The sequence below is a fragment of the Vidua macroura genome, chromosome 6, assembly GCF_024509145.1.
Source record: "Vidua macroura isolate BioBank_ID:100142 chromosome 6, ASM2450914v1, whole genome shotgun sequence".
Lineage (NCBI taxonomy): Eukaryota > Metazoa > Chordata > Aves > Passeriformes > Viduidae > Vidua > Vidua macroura.
This window is the reverse complement of record NC_071576.1, coordinates 37,314,167-37,331,538: the sequence shown is the minus strand read 5'-3', so window position 1 is coordinate 37,331,538 and position 17,372 is coordinate 37,314,167. Positions and strand designations below refer to the sequence as shown.

General features: G+C 47.7%; 1 protein-coding gene across 3 annotated transcripts in view; it reads left to right on the top strand.

Moving 5' to 3' along the window:
- The first annotated feature begins 1,622 nt into the window (after positions 1-1,622).
- TYRO3 (TYRO3 protein tyrosine kinase) overlaps positions 1,623-17,372 on the top strand; it is a 41,342-nt gene continuing 25,592 nt past the window's right edge. The window contains exons 1-5 of one of the 3 annotated variants that reach the window (XM_053981206.1): positions 1,623-2,061; positions 5,336-5,519; positions 7,564-7,664; positions 11,682-11,852; positions 14,515-14,601. In XM_053981206.1, the coding sequence (XP_053837181.1) occupies positions 1,974-2,061; positions 5,336-5,519; positions 7,564-7,664; positions 11,682-11,852; positions 14,515-14,601 (631 nt within the window). In that variant the 5' untranslated portion in view covers positions 1,623-1,973. Of the gene's footprint in view, positions 2,062-5,335; positions 5,520-7,563; positions 7,665-9,964; positions 10,068-11,681; positions 11,853-14,514; positions 14,602-17,372 lie in introns of all 3 variants that reach the window. The other 2 variants (XM_053981208.1, XM_053981207.1) reach the window with 2 other exon arrangements.

The window sequence follows — 17,372 nt, the reverse complement described above, 5'->3', positions numbered from 1 at the left end:
GTCTACTTCTTCCAGCAAAGCTTCACTCTCTTACACCAACCCTGAGCCTGGCCTGTGCCATGCTACAACTGGAGCACTTCCTGGGCCCATGGGACCAGTGTAGTGTAAGCCTCTGTAATTGTAGGGCTGGAAGAAATCTGTAGAAGGAAAACACCATAGAAACATGTCAATATTCTAATGGCCATTATTTTTTTTTTCTCATGAGACGACTAAGATCTGCAAAAGTAGCTGCCTTCTGGAGGGTGCTATTGCCCTAAGTGCAGAAACACACCATGTAGCTGGATGGACACCTGGGGAGAGGCAGCAGCGACAGCAAGTGTGCATGAAGCTTTTAGCAAGCACCAGCACAGAACCTCTCAGCCCAAGAACTGCAGTGATCCTGGCGATTTCCTGTCCCCAAGTGCAACTAGACTTCCCACGAGCACTCGAATGGATGGCTTTGTCAGTGTCTCCTCCCAGCTACCTCATTGCAGCAGGAGGCACTGGGGAGGGAGTGACATTTACATTCTAGTAATGAAATCTTCTTGGCATTGCTCCAGTCCCCTAGAAATTCCTATCAGAAATGCAAATTATTTGGCGGGGGGGAGTGAAGATTAGAGTTTGGAATGGAATTATATGAGCTTGTTGTGCCTCAGTTTCTCCTTCCCCCTCCTGGCGATAATGCAGTTTCCCTGCACTCCTCCGTTTAGCCAGGTTTCCAGAGTGTTGCAGGAGCTGCTAGGCAAGTGCTGCACGCTGACGGCTGTGGCAGAGCTAAGAGCTGCATCGTGGTGTAATGATATTGCTCCTTATGGCACCTTTCAACCCAGATTGTCACTGTAACTCCTACGAAAAGGTAGCGCCAGATTTTTAAAAAAACTGTTTGTAAGTGACTTTTTCCACGCCGTTCTACTAACCCTGTGGCAGCAGAGATCTCCCTCCCAAGCTCTCTCCCTACTTTTCCGCTAGCGGAAAAATGGTCAGGGCCGAGCCAATTCCTGCTTGAAGGGCACGGGTGGATCTCCTCACCTTGCCGGTGCTCCTCCACAGCTCAGCCGCCGGGATGGGGTGACCGACATCCCCCAAGCAAGTGGTCGAACGGTGAGGAGAGTGTGGCCGGAGCAAGGAGCTGGAGAGGGCCGGCCAAGGGAGATGGTGCTGGGGGTGCTGCGTGCACGAGGCGGGGCTGTGCTCATCCCGACAGAGCCTCGCCTTGGGGGGGACTGAGTCCCGGTGGTCACCCCAAGTCCTCCTCCCCTGGGGGGCTGGATGGTGCGCTGGGGCTCCAGAGGGGCCACATGTAGGTAGGGGGATGACCGGAGCCCCGGCAGCTCCCGCGGATGTGGGTCACCCGCTCCCGGCGCTCTGGAAACCAGGCCGCTCGGCGGAGCAGCCCTCGGGGGGCGCCGCCTCCACACACCTCCTCGATCGCTGCCGCTCCCGCCCCACCCCGCCCCGCCCCTCCCGTCCCGTCCCGCCCTCCCGGGGTCTCGGAGCCCCGGTCCCGTCCCGGGGCGGCGGAGCGGGGGCGGCGGGCGCGGTGATTCGCCGCTTCGGGGGCGGTGGGCGCCCGGCTCATGCATATTCATGATGTGATGTCAGAGGGGGAGCACAGCGCGCGGTGACCGCCCGAGAGCGCCATTTCCTGAAGGAGGCGGCGGCGGCTGGGCAGGGACGGACAGACGGACGGAGTGACCCGCAGAGTGGCGCCGCGGCGGCCAAGCCGGCAGGGGGAGATCGCCCGGCGGCGGCGACCGGACCGGAGCGGACCCGACCCGACCCCACCGACCCGCGCCGTCGCCCCGCAGCAGGTTCTCCCGAGCCTCGCCCCGGCCGGAGCCAGAAGTTTGAGCGTCCTCGTAGTCTCCCGGGCGAGCCCGGTATCGGCCGGCGACGCGGGGCTGCCCCAGCCGCTGTCGCCGCCGCCGCCTGCACGGGCGGTGGGAGCCCCCCGCAGCGCCGGGAACTGGTGGGAGGATGGTGGTGCGGGAGAGATGGAGCTGAAGCGGAGCATGGTGATCCCGCGGCTCCTCGTGCTGGGACTCTGGGCTGCGGCACTCCGGGACGTCGCTGCCGCGGCAGGTGAGCGGGGCTGACAGCCCGGTGGCGGCGGGGCACTGCCCCCCGAGACCCCGGGTGCGGCGGGAGGGGCTGCGGGGCACGGCTGCTGCCGCCGGGCCGGGTCTCCCCGCGGGCAGCTCCCGCTCCGCCACCTCTACGAGTGTCCGCTGAGGGTCGCCGGGCGGGAGCGGCCGGGTGCGGCCCGGGGGCGCCTGGTCCACCTGGTGCGGCGGCCGCGGGGCCTCGGGCGGCCACCTGTGGGGTCGGGGCCGGCGCATTTTTGCCCCTCCCGGCCGGGCACGGGCGTCTCCGCCGCGTTTGTGGGGCCAGCGACGTGGCGCTCGGCAGCCGGCGGGGAGACCGGGCTGTGCGAGCCTCGCCTGCCTGCGAGTACAGTAGCGAGTAATCCTCCCCGGTGTTCGCGGAGGCATTGCACTGGTATGTGCCTAGCGCGGGCCGTCGCCGAGGAAAGCTGGGCGCTAACGCATTCCTGAGTGGCTTTTGTTGTTTTTTTCCCTCATGAACTCATTTTCCGAAGTTTCACCCTCCGGTCGGCAGGGAAAGGCAGCGTGCTGGAGCGTCTCGGTGCCCCGGCCAACCTCCTCCAGACTTCAGCGGGAGTTTGGGCTCCGCGCTGTATGTGGAGCGGTGTGCGTGCAGTGACACGGAGGCTGTGGCACAGGCTGGATCGCTAGATTAGTGTCCTAAGTAATCTGAGGAAAAAAAAAACCTTTACCCCGGCGTGCATGAGCAGACGTCTTCCTCTCTCTCCACTCCCATCATCACAAAAAACATATTCTGTTCCTAGGAATTAAAATATTCAGAGGTAGCAAGTTTAAAAAACAAACAAACAGATGTGTCATATGTTTTGACAGCTAGTGTGTTCACTAGTGTGTTCCCTGGCTGTCAATTCAGACAATTGCTTGATAAGATTTAAAACAGTTCTATTTCCTATCTATATGTTTCACAATCTGCAGCTCTTACAGGTAGGCTTGGTGGAAGCTATTTGGATGAAATTACTTCTTGCACAGTTGAATCAAGAATGTTGTCAGATGAGAAATAGCGAGTGGGAGAGTAAAACGAGGAATAGGTGGAAATTAAAATTCCTATTTGCCTCCTGTGTGATTCTTCCTGATACCTGCAGGAAGAGATGCTGCAGCCAAAACTGCACTATTGACCTGTGAAGTTATTTAAAATACCTGATGTGTAGTTCTTCATTTCGGTTGAAATTGATGGAAGGATTATACTTGGACAATATGTACAACTCTGACTGAACACTTGTACTGTATGTTAATTTCCTACATCATTGATTCCTCTGCTAACTGACAACCATATAGAATCTCTAACAATATTTCCTGGTTTAATTTATGGCTAACTCTTTCAGCAGGGCAGTCTGAAGGATGCTGAGTAGTTTGATTTTCCGTGAAGGCACCTGTAATGAAAATGTCTATCAGTTTGTGCGCATGTAGCAGCCTGACTATATCAGTTTTCTGTAACACAGAGAGAGATGCTATGAAGCTTTCATGTTGTATTCCAGTGCTGTGAGTGGTGAAAGGGGGGATGCTTTCTGGCATGCACTGGGACATGTAGTTTGTGTCACATTTGAGTTAAGTAATGCGAGGTTAGATCATCCTCACCCAAGGTGATCAAATCCTTAGCCCAGCAAATGAGCTGTAGCAGCTAAACTCAAATGATCAGCTTGCCTGTTTTCCAGTGCTCTCTGTGAATTTGTTAAATGAGTAACAGGAGATAGAAAGGCAAAAGACTGAGTGTCGGGAAACCAGCTGGGGACTCTCATTAAGGAAAAGAGTAAAGACCTTCTGCCTGTGCTCTGGGTTTTCTCCTAGACTACTGGTACTCATCTGGGTACAGGCTGATGATGGCAGAGCGCTGGCTGGTGCCACAGTGCTGGCTCCCCTTCTCCCAGCTGTTACAACCACGCTGTGAGTTCCTCTGCTGCTCCTCTGCCCTGTGAGGTGGTGCCCTCATGGCTGTGGGAGGGTGGTGTTTTAGCAAGAAGGGAAGTGGCAGATCCAAAATCTGTGTTGGATCACCGGTAAGGCTGTAACAAAGTTTGAGAGCAGCAGGGCTTCTCACTAAGCAGTGCTTTCTGACTGGCTCTGTGGGTAGCAAGTTATCCTGTGAGAAGCTGACCAGCCAGTGGACTGGGTGAAGTTGTAATGTACTGTGATACGTGGCCAGGCAAGAGTGATGGAGTAATTTTTTTTCTGAAGGATGTGGAGTCCACTGCCAGGGCGTAATACTGGACTAGGCTAGACCTGTTCTGGTCTGTCAGTCCTGTGCCACTGCATAGGAAATAGCCACTCTCCCTAACAAAACTAACTTTACATTTATTTTCTACCTTCCTGCTTTCCCACGGTCTCCTTTGATCTTCTGGTTCCTCCTTTATATGCCTGTCTTTCTTAAATGTGCTTAGATAGTTGGCTTCTGCGTCTTCTCATGGTAACAAATTCCATGCATTCGCTTCTGCTTGAGGGAAACACTCCCTGTCCACCCACACACGTAACAGTGCTCCAGGCCAAATTCTGATCACTTCTGTGTCAATATAAACCTGAGCAGCTTCACCAGCTCTGGCCCTGCTGCTTTGGGGTCGCAATGGTGTGGTCCTTTGGCTGGACTGAAGGGTCCTCCAGGCGGCTCATTCAGCACACACCCACATCACGCAACAGAAATATCTGTTCTCGAACAGTTCTGCTCCTCTGTGAGGTATGCTGTGGAATAGGCTTTGCTTTCATGGGTTTTGCAAATTGTAGAGAAGCTCTCTGTAAGGCAGGAGAACAGTGTATGCTGAATAACAAAACATAATTGATTCTTTCTCATATCCATGCTCTTTGCAAATGCATACAATGGAGCAAGCATGATGTTTTCTTAGCAGCACAAGAACACCATGGCTTAAATCCAGGCCTGGGGAAAAGAGGGAGGTGTGGTAGCGTGTTGAACGGATGCAGTTAGCACTGCTGGATCACTGACGTGGCGAAGCTCCCGGCATTTCTGTGCGTCTCTGCTTGGGCACTGCTCTGCAGAACATCATCCTGCTGTTACACGAGTTGAAAAAATCCCCATGTACACACTGAACCACCACTTTTCTCCAGCAATTGTGCTTTCAGTGCTTGCATTTGCTTAGCAGACATAGTAAAGCAGTGCTGAGATTAACACACTCCTCTGCAGCGTGTGCTGGTAGGGTATGTAATTCCAGACCACCAACCTAGAGTAATTTGCTGTACTCCAACCCCCCTTCTTCTGGGGGTGGGGCGGAGTAGTATTTTTTTTTTAGGTATGAAATTTACAGGACCTCCAATCAAATTAAAGGTGTCCCAGGGTCAACCCGTGAAACTAAATTGCAGCCTCGAGGGAATGGAAGATCCCGAGATGTTGTGGATCAAGGACGGAGCAGTGGTGCAAAGCGTAGACCAGGTGTACATTCCAGTAGATGAAGAACACTGGATCGGCTTCCTCAGGTACAACAGATGCAGAGAAGGAAGAATATCGTGGAAACTATTGCACAGTTTTCTGCTGTCAGCTATATCTCTGCAGTGCCCTCAGTGGGGCAGAGTCCTAATGTCTGCAGCTCACTGTGTGGCAAGGGCATAACTGAGAGCAGAACTGAAGCCACTGAGCACTGAGATTTTATCCACTAGAACCATATTGGTTTTCTGACTACTGTGGGGACAGGTGCTTTGCTAATGCTTGTGATGCTTGAGACGTGACTTCAAGGTGAAAGGATGGTCTTGCTTTGTTTGTTCATCTTGTTCTGCCATGCAGCAGTATAAATAGGTTTTCTCTCTCGTACTCATCCTGTTCTCTTTCTCTCTTGAGCTGTCAGTCTGCCTAAAAGGTGAGGATTATTGATTGAAACTATACTCCCAGGACTACATCCCCTTCCTTTCTTTGGAGAGGAGTGTTTGTCCTCTGAACCATCCCTGATTCATTTTGCAATGAATCTTGATTTATTCGTAATGCATTTACACTATGTGATATCAGTCTTGCTCCATGCAGAGGCATGAAACTCTTGTGCAAAGCAGATCTCTGTACTTTTATTTCAGCAGAAGAGGGATGTCAGCTGGTTCTGGAAGTACTGAGATAAGCAAGACCCAAGGTTCTGCTCTGTCTTTTTTTATACATTAAAAGAGCTTGTACAGGCAAACATATGAACACCACGAGAGCTCAAAACTGTTGACTGACTGAGAATCACTGTTCCCTGAGCTCGGCTTCATCTCCTGTTACATTTCTTGGATTGACACTGCACAGGGACTCCAGTTCCACCAACTAAAAGCCTTGTGTTAAAGCTTGTCTGAAAGAAACATTTTGGTAGGAAAAAAACATCTGTGCACAGTAAAACTATTGCATAACATTATGTTGTGGAAACAGTTTGTCTTGAAACTACTACCCCCAGTTCCACTAGTTAACTCTGTCCTTCACAATCTTCATTCTGATCTCCTTTCTTGCCTCTTATTTTACTCTGCTGAGAACTCTTTCTGCAGCACCAGAGATAAGTTAGGGTGCTAAATCTGGATGTATCTGAATCTCTCTCTCCTTTTTCCTTTCTTCTCCTAAAGAGATAATTTCTACCACCTACGTGTGACTCTCTGCTGTAATCACTGTGTTTCAGAACATGGGCAGGACAGCTGATGCCATTTGAAGGTCCAGCTCTGAAAATCGGGCTGTAGTGGGTCCATTTTGTGCATTTCGGCAAACACTCTCCCTTTTCTGTCTTCCTTCCTGAGACATCCTTCCCCTTCTCCAAGGAGGACTGCCAGCCTTAGAAAGGTGGGCATCAGCTCTGCGGAGGATCCCTGCATGGCAGCGGACGCATGGCTGCATGTCCTGCGGGGAGCAGGCAGCACTGGTGCACTGACGGGCTCTCCGAGTCACACTGTTGCCTTTGGTAGCTGAGACCTTGTTGCTTTGGTACCAAATTCTGCCCTTGCTCACCATGCACCAGCATAACCCCATGAAATCACAAACTGGGAGGCCCAAGGAGTTTTGCAGAGTGAGCACTCTTGGGATCAGGTTAGCGCTGAGCGCAGTTGAGGCAAGGGGGACCCTTTTCTGACCCATCTGTTCCTGTATGAGGCTGTTGCCAGTCCTGTCACCTGAGGCAAAGCAGTCGAACTCTCTGGAGGTTTGCAGTGTGGAGTTTCCTGCTAGCTCAGATGTTGTGGCCAAGCTGTCGCACTTGAAGGCTAGCTAGAGTCATGATTCAAGATGGAGATGACCCCTTCCTATCCTCAGAGGACACAGATGACTGGTTTTCTGCAAGGATGTTTTGGAGGAAGACTGTCTGCTCTGCAAGGACTTTCTCCACCCACTTTAGAGAGGAGCCTCCCATCTCTGCTGTTTTGCCGTGTGCTTTGTGCTGGCTGGCTGTTGATCTCCCCAGAGCTGGCTGTGTCTCAGTGGGTGTTTTCCATGCATCTGGTTTGCCAAACACTGGAGGGTCCTTTGGGGCAAAAACATGCTTTATGCACATAAAATATCGATATGGCTTTTGACTTTTTTCAGCTTGAAATCCGTCGAGCGGACAGATTCTGGGAAGTACTGGTGCCAGGTTGAGAACGGGGGGAAGAAGGAAGAATCACAACAAGTGTGGCTCATAGTGGAAGGTAAGGAGGAGTAGTAGTGCTGGTTTCCTTTCACGGCTGACCCACCAATATGCTCTAGGTTGAAGTGGTGAGAGCAGATTGCTCCAGTGACAGGCTTCTTGGCTCTGAACCATTGCTGCTGACTGCAGGGAAATCGCTACAGAGCAGGAGTAAGAACTAGGAGAACGGCTTCAAAGAGCAGAGCTGTCTGTTCACTGCCTCTGGTTTTATGGAGGATGTTTTTCCTGGGATGTTAGGAAACAAGATCTTTTCGTGCAAGCACGTTTCTTTCCAGCTTTTAAATCCATTGTTGCGGTCATCTCTAAATAATTCATTGAATGGTGAATAGTTCAGTTTAAGAGGGATCTGTGGAGCTCATCTGGTCCAGCCCACTTCTCTAAGCAGGGTCACAGTCTGCTTCTGCGCGTCAGCCAAACAGGTCTTTGTGGGCAAGGTACGGTTTTAACGCAGTTGTGAGTTTTGTGAGAAGTGCTGTACATCAGCACTTCATAGCTGTGGCTGCTCCATGTGGCACTTTTCTGTCTGGGGTTGTCTGCTAAGAATGGCTTCTACATGGCTGCTAAAAATCACCCAAGGCAGTGTGGATTGGTGGCTTCTTACTTTCTCTAGTTTCATTTCCCTTGAGCCATGATCTAACAGAAGTTAGATCCTCTGTTAGAAGCTAGTAGTCATAGGATGGCTTAATATTTGGTGAAGAAGTTGACAGGAACAATGCACTTGCAGCAAGAAGTAGTTTTTTGGATGTATTTGCTAACATTTGGGGCCAGAGCTGAATTAACAGTCCTAGACAGGGGGGAGCAGGGAGGGTGTTGTGGGAGGTGATGTGGTCTGGATGTTTTATAGCTAACATCTTGCTCACTCAGAGCATGGAAACATTCATAGCAGCTCTCACAAGAAGAGTAACACATTCTGCCTTCCATAAATCCCAGGCTTTTGTCCACCTAAATTTTACAGCTTAGAACACTCTCTCATGCAGAGTTTCTATTTCTATTCAATTACCATGGTCTGCTCCAGAGGTGGCTGCATTTGCATGGTGGGTGCATTAGGAGTGATTGGGTAGCTCAGTGTGCCAAGCTGTCTGAAATAAACATGATGCCCTTCTGGACTGCACAGGCAAAAGGTATCAAAGTCACAAAAAAACAGCTGCAGTTAGGTAAGGTGGAGTGTGTTGAGAATGAAGGCCAAAGCTTACAGCACAAGTGAAAAAAATGCAACCAGTTTCCTTTATGAGAAAAACAATTACGGCAGAAGGTAGTTAAACTTGAACTGGGCATGTGTCATGTGTAAAGGGAGTTGGTGGATATAATTAAAAATTAACAAGTAGTGATAAGGGGTGGAGTTTAAAAAATGTGTCAGCTCTCAGCATAAGAAAGCACTTGGGATATCAGACCCACCTTTGCTGTTATCTCTGTGTATTTCTTCCCTGGATGTGCCAGCTTTGTGTAGCAGTGATTGCTCTATCGATAACATCTGTCCTCTGACTGGGAGAGGTTCTTTACTCTGGTGATTTGCAGTAGGTGCTGACATGCTTCAGTGTGGCACACAAACAAATGTGGACTATTGGTGATCTAACTTAAAGTGAGCTTGACTGGATTTCTATGCTGTGTAGTATCTGCTTAGGTAGTCTGTATCTGCCAGATTTTCTAGCAATGGTATTTGAACTGTCTTTGTAATAAAAGTGTTTGATCCTATGAAACACTTCTTAGAATTTACGAAACCAAAACTGTTTTGGACCTGTTTCCTGGTTTAGAGACTAGTCTCTGGCCTTACTGAGAACTTGATAGTGTTTGATGGCTGGAGAGGTGATCTCAGAGGCACACTGTGCAGTGTTAAAAAAAGGATTGTGTTTCTTATAGAACTCTCCATCTGAAATTACACCTCTGACTATGTGGCTCTTCCTGGGGCTGCTAGCCCCCGTTGTGGCTACAGTCAGAGACCAAGCCACACCTGTGTGGACACATTCCCCTGAATCAACACTGTCTCAAAACTAAGCTGTACATAAGAATCAGCCTTAAAGGTTGGATGCTGGCTTGGAAGAGGGGAATAGGTGGGATCATTTCCTTGTTTTGCTGCTGATTTCCTGACTGCTCGCTGCTCAGTGCGTCCATGGGGCATCTGTGAAAGGGATGTGCTGACACTCACCTCTTGTACCAGGAGCTGGGAGGCTAAATGTGTCACAGGCAGCGAGCTGTCCAGGTAACATACGGACGGGGGGCAGTGCAAGTTCCTCAGCTGGATGAGTCAGCTGCACTCCCTCAACTATGAAAGTTTTTAATTGTGGTCTTGTCTGCTCTGTTTAGCTGCTCCCAAAGTGAGAAAACCTGCCGAGCTGGGCAGGATCTTCCTGAAAGTTTACCTTGGGTGTCATGACAAATGGACAGGAGGCAGGGATCCTGCTTACAGGTAGAGAAACAGTGATTATTTTCCCTTCTAGTTTTCCTTGGAGAAGGAGGGCAAAGTAGGCAGAGGTGTTGCAGCTGGTATCTCAAAAGCTTACTCATTTTTATTGCTTATGTTTGAATGCAATAAAAAAAAATGAAATAAAATATGTCAGCAAAAATGAGCAGTATGCCATGACAATGGATGTACCTGTCCTGAACGTTAGCCTTTGCACAGATAGGCTGTCATTCTTCAAGAGACTTGGGTTTAGATCTGTTTTAGTCTGTTCATTTACTTAGTACTCTAAGGGAAGGAGGCAAGGAAGGCACAAAGGAGCTGCTACCTGAAAGACACAAACTGTGACTGGACAGTCAGGGAAAGACTGAGGAAAGCACTTTTGGCTGTAGCTTGGGGGAAATGTCAAGTGTCAGGCTTCTAAATCCCTATTTAGGTACCTGTATTAATTGCCTGCTGGTGGAGCTGCTTGGGCCTCTCATCTTTGGCCAGGGACAGACAGTGTAATTTTGGCATATGAATGCACAATGTTGTCAGTTCCGCTTTTTCTGTGAGGCAACAGATCAGCAGCTTCCAGAACATGCTTTTTCCAGCTGAGAATACCTGATTTTGGTTGGAGTAAGTGCTGTTGGTAGCAGCCATGTTTGACACACAAAGATTTCTGTATAGAAGGGAACTGAACATTTCCCTGGGCCTTCAGTTCTTTCATCAATCACCAGAAGTACATATTGGCTGTCCTGCATGGTCAGCACTGCTGCTGATGGCTGGTGAAATTTGTGCTGCTGGTTTGGAGCACTGAATTCATAAGAGTTTTGGCATTGCCCAGAAGAAGAACCACATCTCTTGATGTGTCAAATTACACTCAGCTATTGCCACTTAGAGATGATCTAAGGTAGGTAGCATTGCAGCTGCATTCTGCTCCCTGTGGGCCTAATCTGATACCTGTTGTACCAACCAGGAGTCTTTCCATGGTGGGGAACAGATAATTACTGAGAGTTGTGTCCGTGGATAGCCTTCAGCTCTGAAACAAATTACCCCGACTCGGAGGCAGCCCGGTTGTTGTGGTGTCAGAGTGTGCTGGAAGGCATCTCCATTCAATTAAGCTCCAGAGAGAGCATTGTAAATGCTCCCAGTCTCTCACTGTGGGGATTCTTTCCTCATTCATGGGTTTGTTAAAGCCGGTAGTTCAACACTTTCTCAAGCTTCAGTTTTTAATGCAGGGCAAGAAGTATCTGCAGCTGGATTAGCTGTCTTTTAAAGTGCTGTGTGCCACCACTAAAGTTATTGACTGTTACCTCTTTAAACTCCAATCTCTCCAGCTGAAAAATTGAGAAAATACTACCACTAAAAGCTGTTTCATAGGGGAGTCTTGAATTGGAAGTGGTTTTTCAAAGGCATTGTGGGAAGCAAGCACTCTCTCTGATTTCTAGTCGTAGTACTTAGACATTCGTGCCCTGAGGTGATGCAGCATGTCTGACCCTTGGTTTCTGTGAAGGGCTTGGAGGGCGTCGGATTCAGCCTAGCAGCAGGACAGATGGATGTCCAGTGTTGGGCACTGGTTTTAGTGGAAATAAACAAGAGGCAGTTGCTCCTGTTATTGTCACTTGTCTGTTGCTTTTCCAGGTGTGCCCTACTTTACTGTGGAACCTGAGGATGTGTCCGTGTCCCCTAATGCTCCGTTTCATATGGCCTGTGCTGCTGTTGGTCCCCCTGAACCAGTGACAATTGTCTGGTGGATGGGAGACTCTAGAGTGGGGCTTCCAGACATCTCCCCCTCCATCTTAAATGTATCAGGTAAGGCTGCTGCCACTGCAGGGGATCACTTGGAGCATCAGAAGAGGAGAAGAGCTCTCTTCTGATCATGCCTTGTACACTGGGTAGCCACATAGTGTGGCAATGTTGTTTAACTCTGCATTAAATGTTGAGTGGTCATGATCACATACAAGGAGTATCTCGAGGGGTGGTGGTTGCTCAGTGCGTTTTCTGCTGGCTTGAGGCAAACAGACTCTTACAGAGTTGGGGTGTGACTGGCACTCTTGTTGAAGATGCTGTTGAACAGATGATGCATTGGGTGCCTCTTGTTCTGCCTCCTGGAGGGTGTTCATGGTTATATGAAGTGACTCTGTTGGTGCCGTTTCTCTTGGAACTCTCCAAGCCTTCACATGTAGCAGATGCCATCTCCTCCTTCTGTGCACAGCCCTGTCACACCCTGCTTTCCCCTCTCTTACCCACCCCCATCTCTGTTCTTGCAGGCTTGCTGGATGCTCTTACCATTAAAATCTGACTGCCTCATGTAATTATTTGATACTTCAAGGGTGATTGTATCAATGCTGAAATGGGCTGGTTGATACCCTTCAAGACCAAGGTTTGCCCCAGAGCAGAGCTTTCCCCAGCAGGGTCAGCAGAAAAACTCAGGAGCCCGTAGGTGTTAGGGCCTCTCTTCAGGCACTTTCAGAAAAGTGTCTCTACCTAAAACTGACTGCAGCTATTCTTGCAGTTACCTCTTAAAAGTAACTTCATTGTAGTTAGTTGTCCAACAGCCTTGTGTTATGTTTTCTCTTCGCTGCTGTTTCATTATTCTCAACACCCTGACCCAAAGTTTAGCTAGTTATTTAGAAAGAAAAGGTTTTACAACTAAGAGTCATCTCTAGGGCCTCTTTATCAATGTCAATACAATTACACCCAGGGTGAGTTTTTATATGTCTTTGGCCATCCTTTGAGCTATCCGATCCTATTCAGGCTTTCCTTAGAACCTTATTTATTCACAAATCAAAACATGATTTGTGATTTGAAATGGTTTTAATGATCTGCTCCCTCTCTTACATAGCCACAGATGATGTTCTAAGTTGGAAATGAAAACTGCTCCCTTATGGTATAATTTGCCTGTTGAAATGGAAACTGAAAAGATGGATAGTCAAGAGGAGAAAGACAATAAGAAAATTAGTCACCCCTCCTCCACTAACTCATCCCACAGTGCCTCACAAAATATCTGTTGCTGGGGGGCAATGGCTTGGAAGCCTGAAAAAGACATCTACTCCTAGTGATTCTTCAAATGAATTGCTATTTTATGTATTAAGTGTTCTCAGCACCTTTATTTGCTTCCAGTGTTCTTTGGGATGCCCCTTGGGCACACCCTGTTTCAGTGCGCTTCGGGGTGTCCCTTGGGCATATCTTGTCTTTGTAACTTAAAACATGTAGCAGGACACAACCTGCATGGTTGGATTACCAAAGCATGTCAAAAGAGTCAGTTGGTAAGAAAACAAGCATTGCTAGCTGAGGAAAGTATCACACTCTGAAGAAAATAGTAACAAAATACTTGGCTAGAAAGCAAACATTTAGAAGGTTCAGTAATGTTGTATTTGGAAAGCAGTGCTGGCATGGTGTTAGGGAACATGCAGTTCCTGGTTTGTGGTGTATTTTGTATTTTCCTCAGGGCAGGGCTGTGTTAGGTTCTGTCTTAGGACAGGCCTCCTACATCAGGTGCTGTTCTGCTGTGCTGCCTGGCCTTCAGCCTGTTGGCAGCGTCTTCCTCTGGTTCACAGGGATGAGAATAGCATTCCCTTCTCTCTCCCATTTCACCTTCTTTGCAATGCTGTTAGTCTCAGGCTTGGGAGATGAGTCAAAGGTCAGAGACACTGTGCAAGCTGCTCTGTGCAGCTCTGAAATGCTTTTCCTTCCTAAATTGTATGCCCACAGTGAGCCAATCTTTAACTTTTCACAGATAGAGTCTATTAAGGCAACTGAGGGCCAAGCCACGTGACAATAGTTGCCGGACACAGTTCTCCAGGCAGCCTTGCAAATCTACCTCAATTCTGATTCATTTGCAATATCTATATGTGTCCTGGGACAGCCAGATGTCATGCCATCATGCCATGGGATGGATGGATGGTCACAGAAGACATTCTGACTTGTATCACCCCTGGAAAATGTTTCAGTGCTGATGCAGTAGCATTTAGCTTCCACTTCCTTTGTATGTCTTCAGAAGTCTGATGCAAGGTGAGGGACAGGTGGGCATTGACTAGAAATAGGCAGCATCTGACTAGAAGTTTGCCTGGGCTTATAGCCCAATTGGAAGATGAATGTTGCTCAGGTGTAGGCTGAGGCCCAAAGCGTTAGGCTGTCTGTGAGCTCACAGTTCAGCATAATCCTTGCTTCAAAGATGCTCACCAGAATGTGAGAAGCAGGCATCTGCTACCTGAGCACTATGAGCTGCTGTCCTGACAGATTCTTCCTTCCTTTTCAGTGCTTTCTGACACTTCCATGAAAGCTTTTCTACATTGCCACACTCCCCCCATTAAAAATGTCTTTATCATGCTTTTGATTGGCACCCAGCTCACCCCTCCAACTGCCTGTACAACTTGAGCTGGATGTCACAAATAATTGAAATTCTGCTGAAGGTTGAAGCTGGATTATATAGCTATTTGTGTTTCCTTTCCTTTTCTTGGCTGTTCTCCAGGTATCAATCAAAGCACAGTTTTCTCCTGCGAAGCTCACAACGTAAAGGGATTGTCTTCATCTCGGACTGCCACTGTTCAAATTAAAGGTGAGAGACTGGGTGCCAGAGACTGGGCAAGGGCCTCGGATTTGCTCTCTGGGGAGAGAAAGTAGGGCTCCTTAATGCAAGGAGTTGCCTCAAAGCTGCCAGCATTGGTTGGAGTTCTCAGCAGTCGAAACAATGCTTTGTGTTCTAACAGCAGTTCCCACTTCCTATGCAGGGCCGTATCCCAGGCAGTTGAAAATAATCCACATCTGATTCAGGAGTGAAAATGTGATGTCAAATGACAGCTTTTCCTTGAAAAGGAGAGAGCTGGGGCAATTAAGTTGTTTGTGAGAGATGAAGCTGATATAAATTTGCAGCAGGGAAGTCTTTCCCTCTTGGGAATAGATGGGTCTTTTTAGAGCTAAAGAGGCTGTTACTTCTGCTTGCTTTTATTGGCATCACATTAGATGCTAAAAAATGTCAAGGAAGGTGATCAGCAGTGCCCAGTAAGGTCTGCTCATCCACACTGGGTTTATGAATTTTGTTTTTTAAATTCTTTGCTCTTTAAAAGCTCATTGAAAACAAATAATGCCAGCCTGTGCATGACCAGTTGCTATTTGGAAGTCTCCAGGCTGATGTGACATTTCCTCTGTTCCTCCAGGTAACTGAAACAGGGATAATCAGAGCAATCAGCTCTTCCCCTCTTCTTCATGTTGAAATGCTTCTGCATTTGAATTTTTAATCATGCTTTAATGCACTTTTGCTTACATGATCATCAGTTCCAGGAGAGGCATGGCACAAAAATAATTTGTTCCAAGTAGTAGCTTATTGCTCAGCACAAATACAAGCAATCCTTTTTGTCTGTATCAGTGTCAGAACTCACAGTTGTAGTAGCTTGTGTTCATTAAAAGACAGATGTAAATCCAGCTGTAATCTACTGCCCTTGGAGTGTGTTTTTGTTCAGGACGTTGTGGTTACTGCTATGCCAAGAATGCAGTATGTTGCACTAGTAAGATTTATAACTTAATTTAAAACCATTTGGAGTTGTTGCCTTAAAGGCTTGTCTACACAAAGCAGTTAGTTATTGTAGAATATATCTTCTATGGATATTTTATCCTGGGATAGAATTTAGTTCACAAAGCTATTACACTTCAAAAAATCTTGTCAAGCCATAATTTGAAAAAACATTTGGCATAAACAAGCTTTTGAAGTTTTTAATATTAATACTGATTGTTATTTTTTAACCATTAATAAGAGGAAGGGGTAAAGACCTCAAAATTCTCTCATTTCCCAGCAATTATATTTAGCTGAAAAGTGTTCCTCAGGGATCATCAGGTAATGAATCCACACAGCCTATTTAGGAGGGACATATTGCCATTGCACACTTGGGTCATGCACACATGTTCTAGAGCTGAGAAAGAGCAAGCTTAAGTCACTCAGTGTCACTTAAGTCACTCAGACGTGCACCAGTATGTGGCATGTCCTAGAGACACAAATTCAGGTTTTGAATAGCAAGTCCAGTACTGTAGTCATAAAAGTTATGTCTGTAGTACCTCAAAGATATGTCTAAAAAAATAGTTATAAATTTACCTAAGTGATGAGGCTTTTCTAAATAGAAAAGCTTCGAAGATCTAGTATAGCCCTGTTAAAATTAAAGCAAAGTTCCTACACAGCAGAAATAGGGCATGCCCAAATCATGTTTATTTAGTTCTTGATCCTAGGATCATGCAGAATTCAATTAAGTTACTTCTGGAAGCAGTTGTCTGCACTTGCATGTTCAGGGCCTTCCTCTCTTACACAAACCCATCTGCTAATGATGACTCTTAAATCTTTCTACAATTTATTAAACAATTAGTTTCTTCTGTGTTTCCAGAGGCAAATATTTTTGCTAGGACGTTGACGAACTGTTAACATTTCTTCCTATTTGCTCCTGTTGTTGTTCATTATCTATTCTCTGTAGTGCCCACAATGTGCTGGGTGTACTCCAAGCAGAAAATTACTGTTTTTGTAGCCCACAGTCCCCAGCCATTACAAAGCCCCATTGTTCAGCCACTCTCTAAGCACAGAGGAAGCTAACTCTCTTACGTTAACACTCAAGGTCCTGTTTTCTGACAGGCTTTTCTCTCCTTTATACGTGCAGCTAACACTTTTAGGGTTGTATCCCGTGTTTCAGAGCACAACAGGAAACAGCCGCCCACAATTTTTTCCCAAGAGATGACAGGACAATGCATCTGGCCCTTACTCGCAGAGTTAGGGAAAGGTGCTAGCAAGCCAGCCCTCCTCAGCCACTGTCTCCTTCACACACGGGCTGTGTTAGCAGTTGATTATTCTCACTGGTGGCACAGCGCATACCTCCTTTGGGCCTGCCATTCTGTATTGAAAAGTACACATTGCTAAACCCAAAAGTTACAGATGTGTCTGCAAAAACTTGACTTATGGACAATGTTTCAGCAATACCCAGTAAGCAGTAAAAGCAGGATTTTTTCCCCTTAAAGAGCTTACAGACCTGAACACAAAATATCAAAAGAGAATGAAACAAAGATCCAGGAAAGTCTTAAGTTAACTAATAACTCATTACCTAGTTTCCGTCCCGGACCCTTGGTCTGTGGCCCCATACACCACGTTCTTATCTAGGTGCCAGGCCCTGCCCTGGGTCCTGGTAACTGGTTAACCAGACAACAAAGGCTTTATAGGGTTAATCTGTGTCACCATCTGTTTGACTCCTCCAGGCCCTCTGCAGAGACTTGAGTGTTCGGGCTCTGTGTTTCTCCTGCAAGATGGCCCTGTGGATATGCTGAAGGCAGCAGTATAAAGGTGCTCTGCCAGGGCAGAAG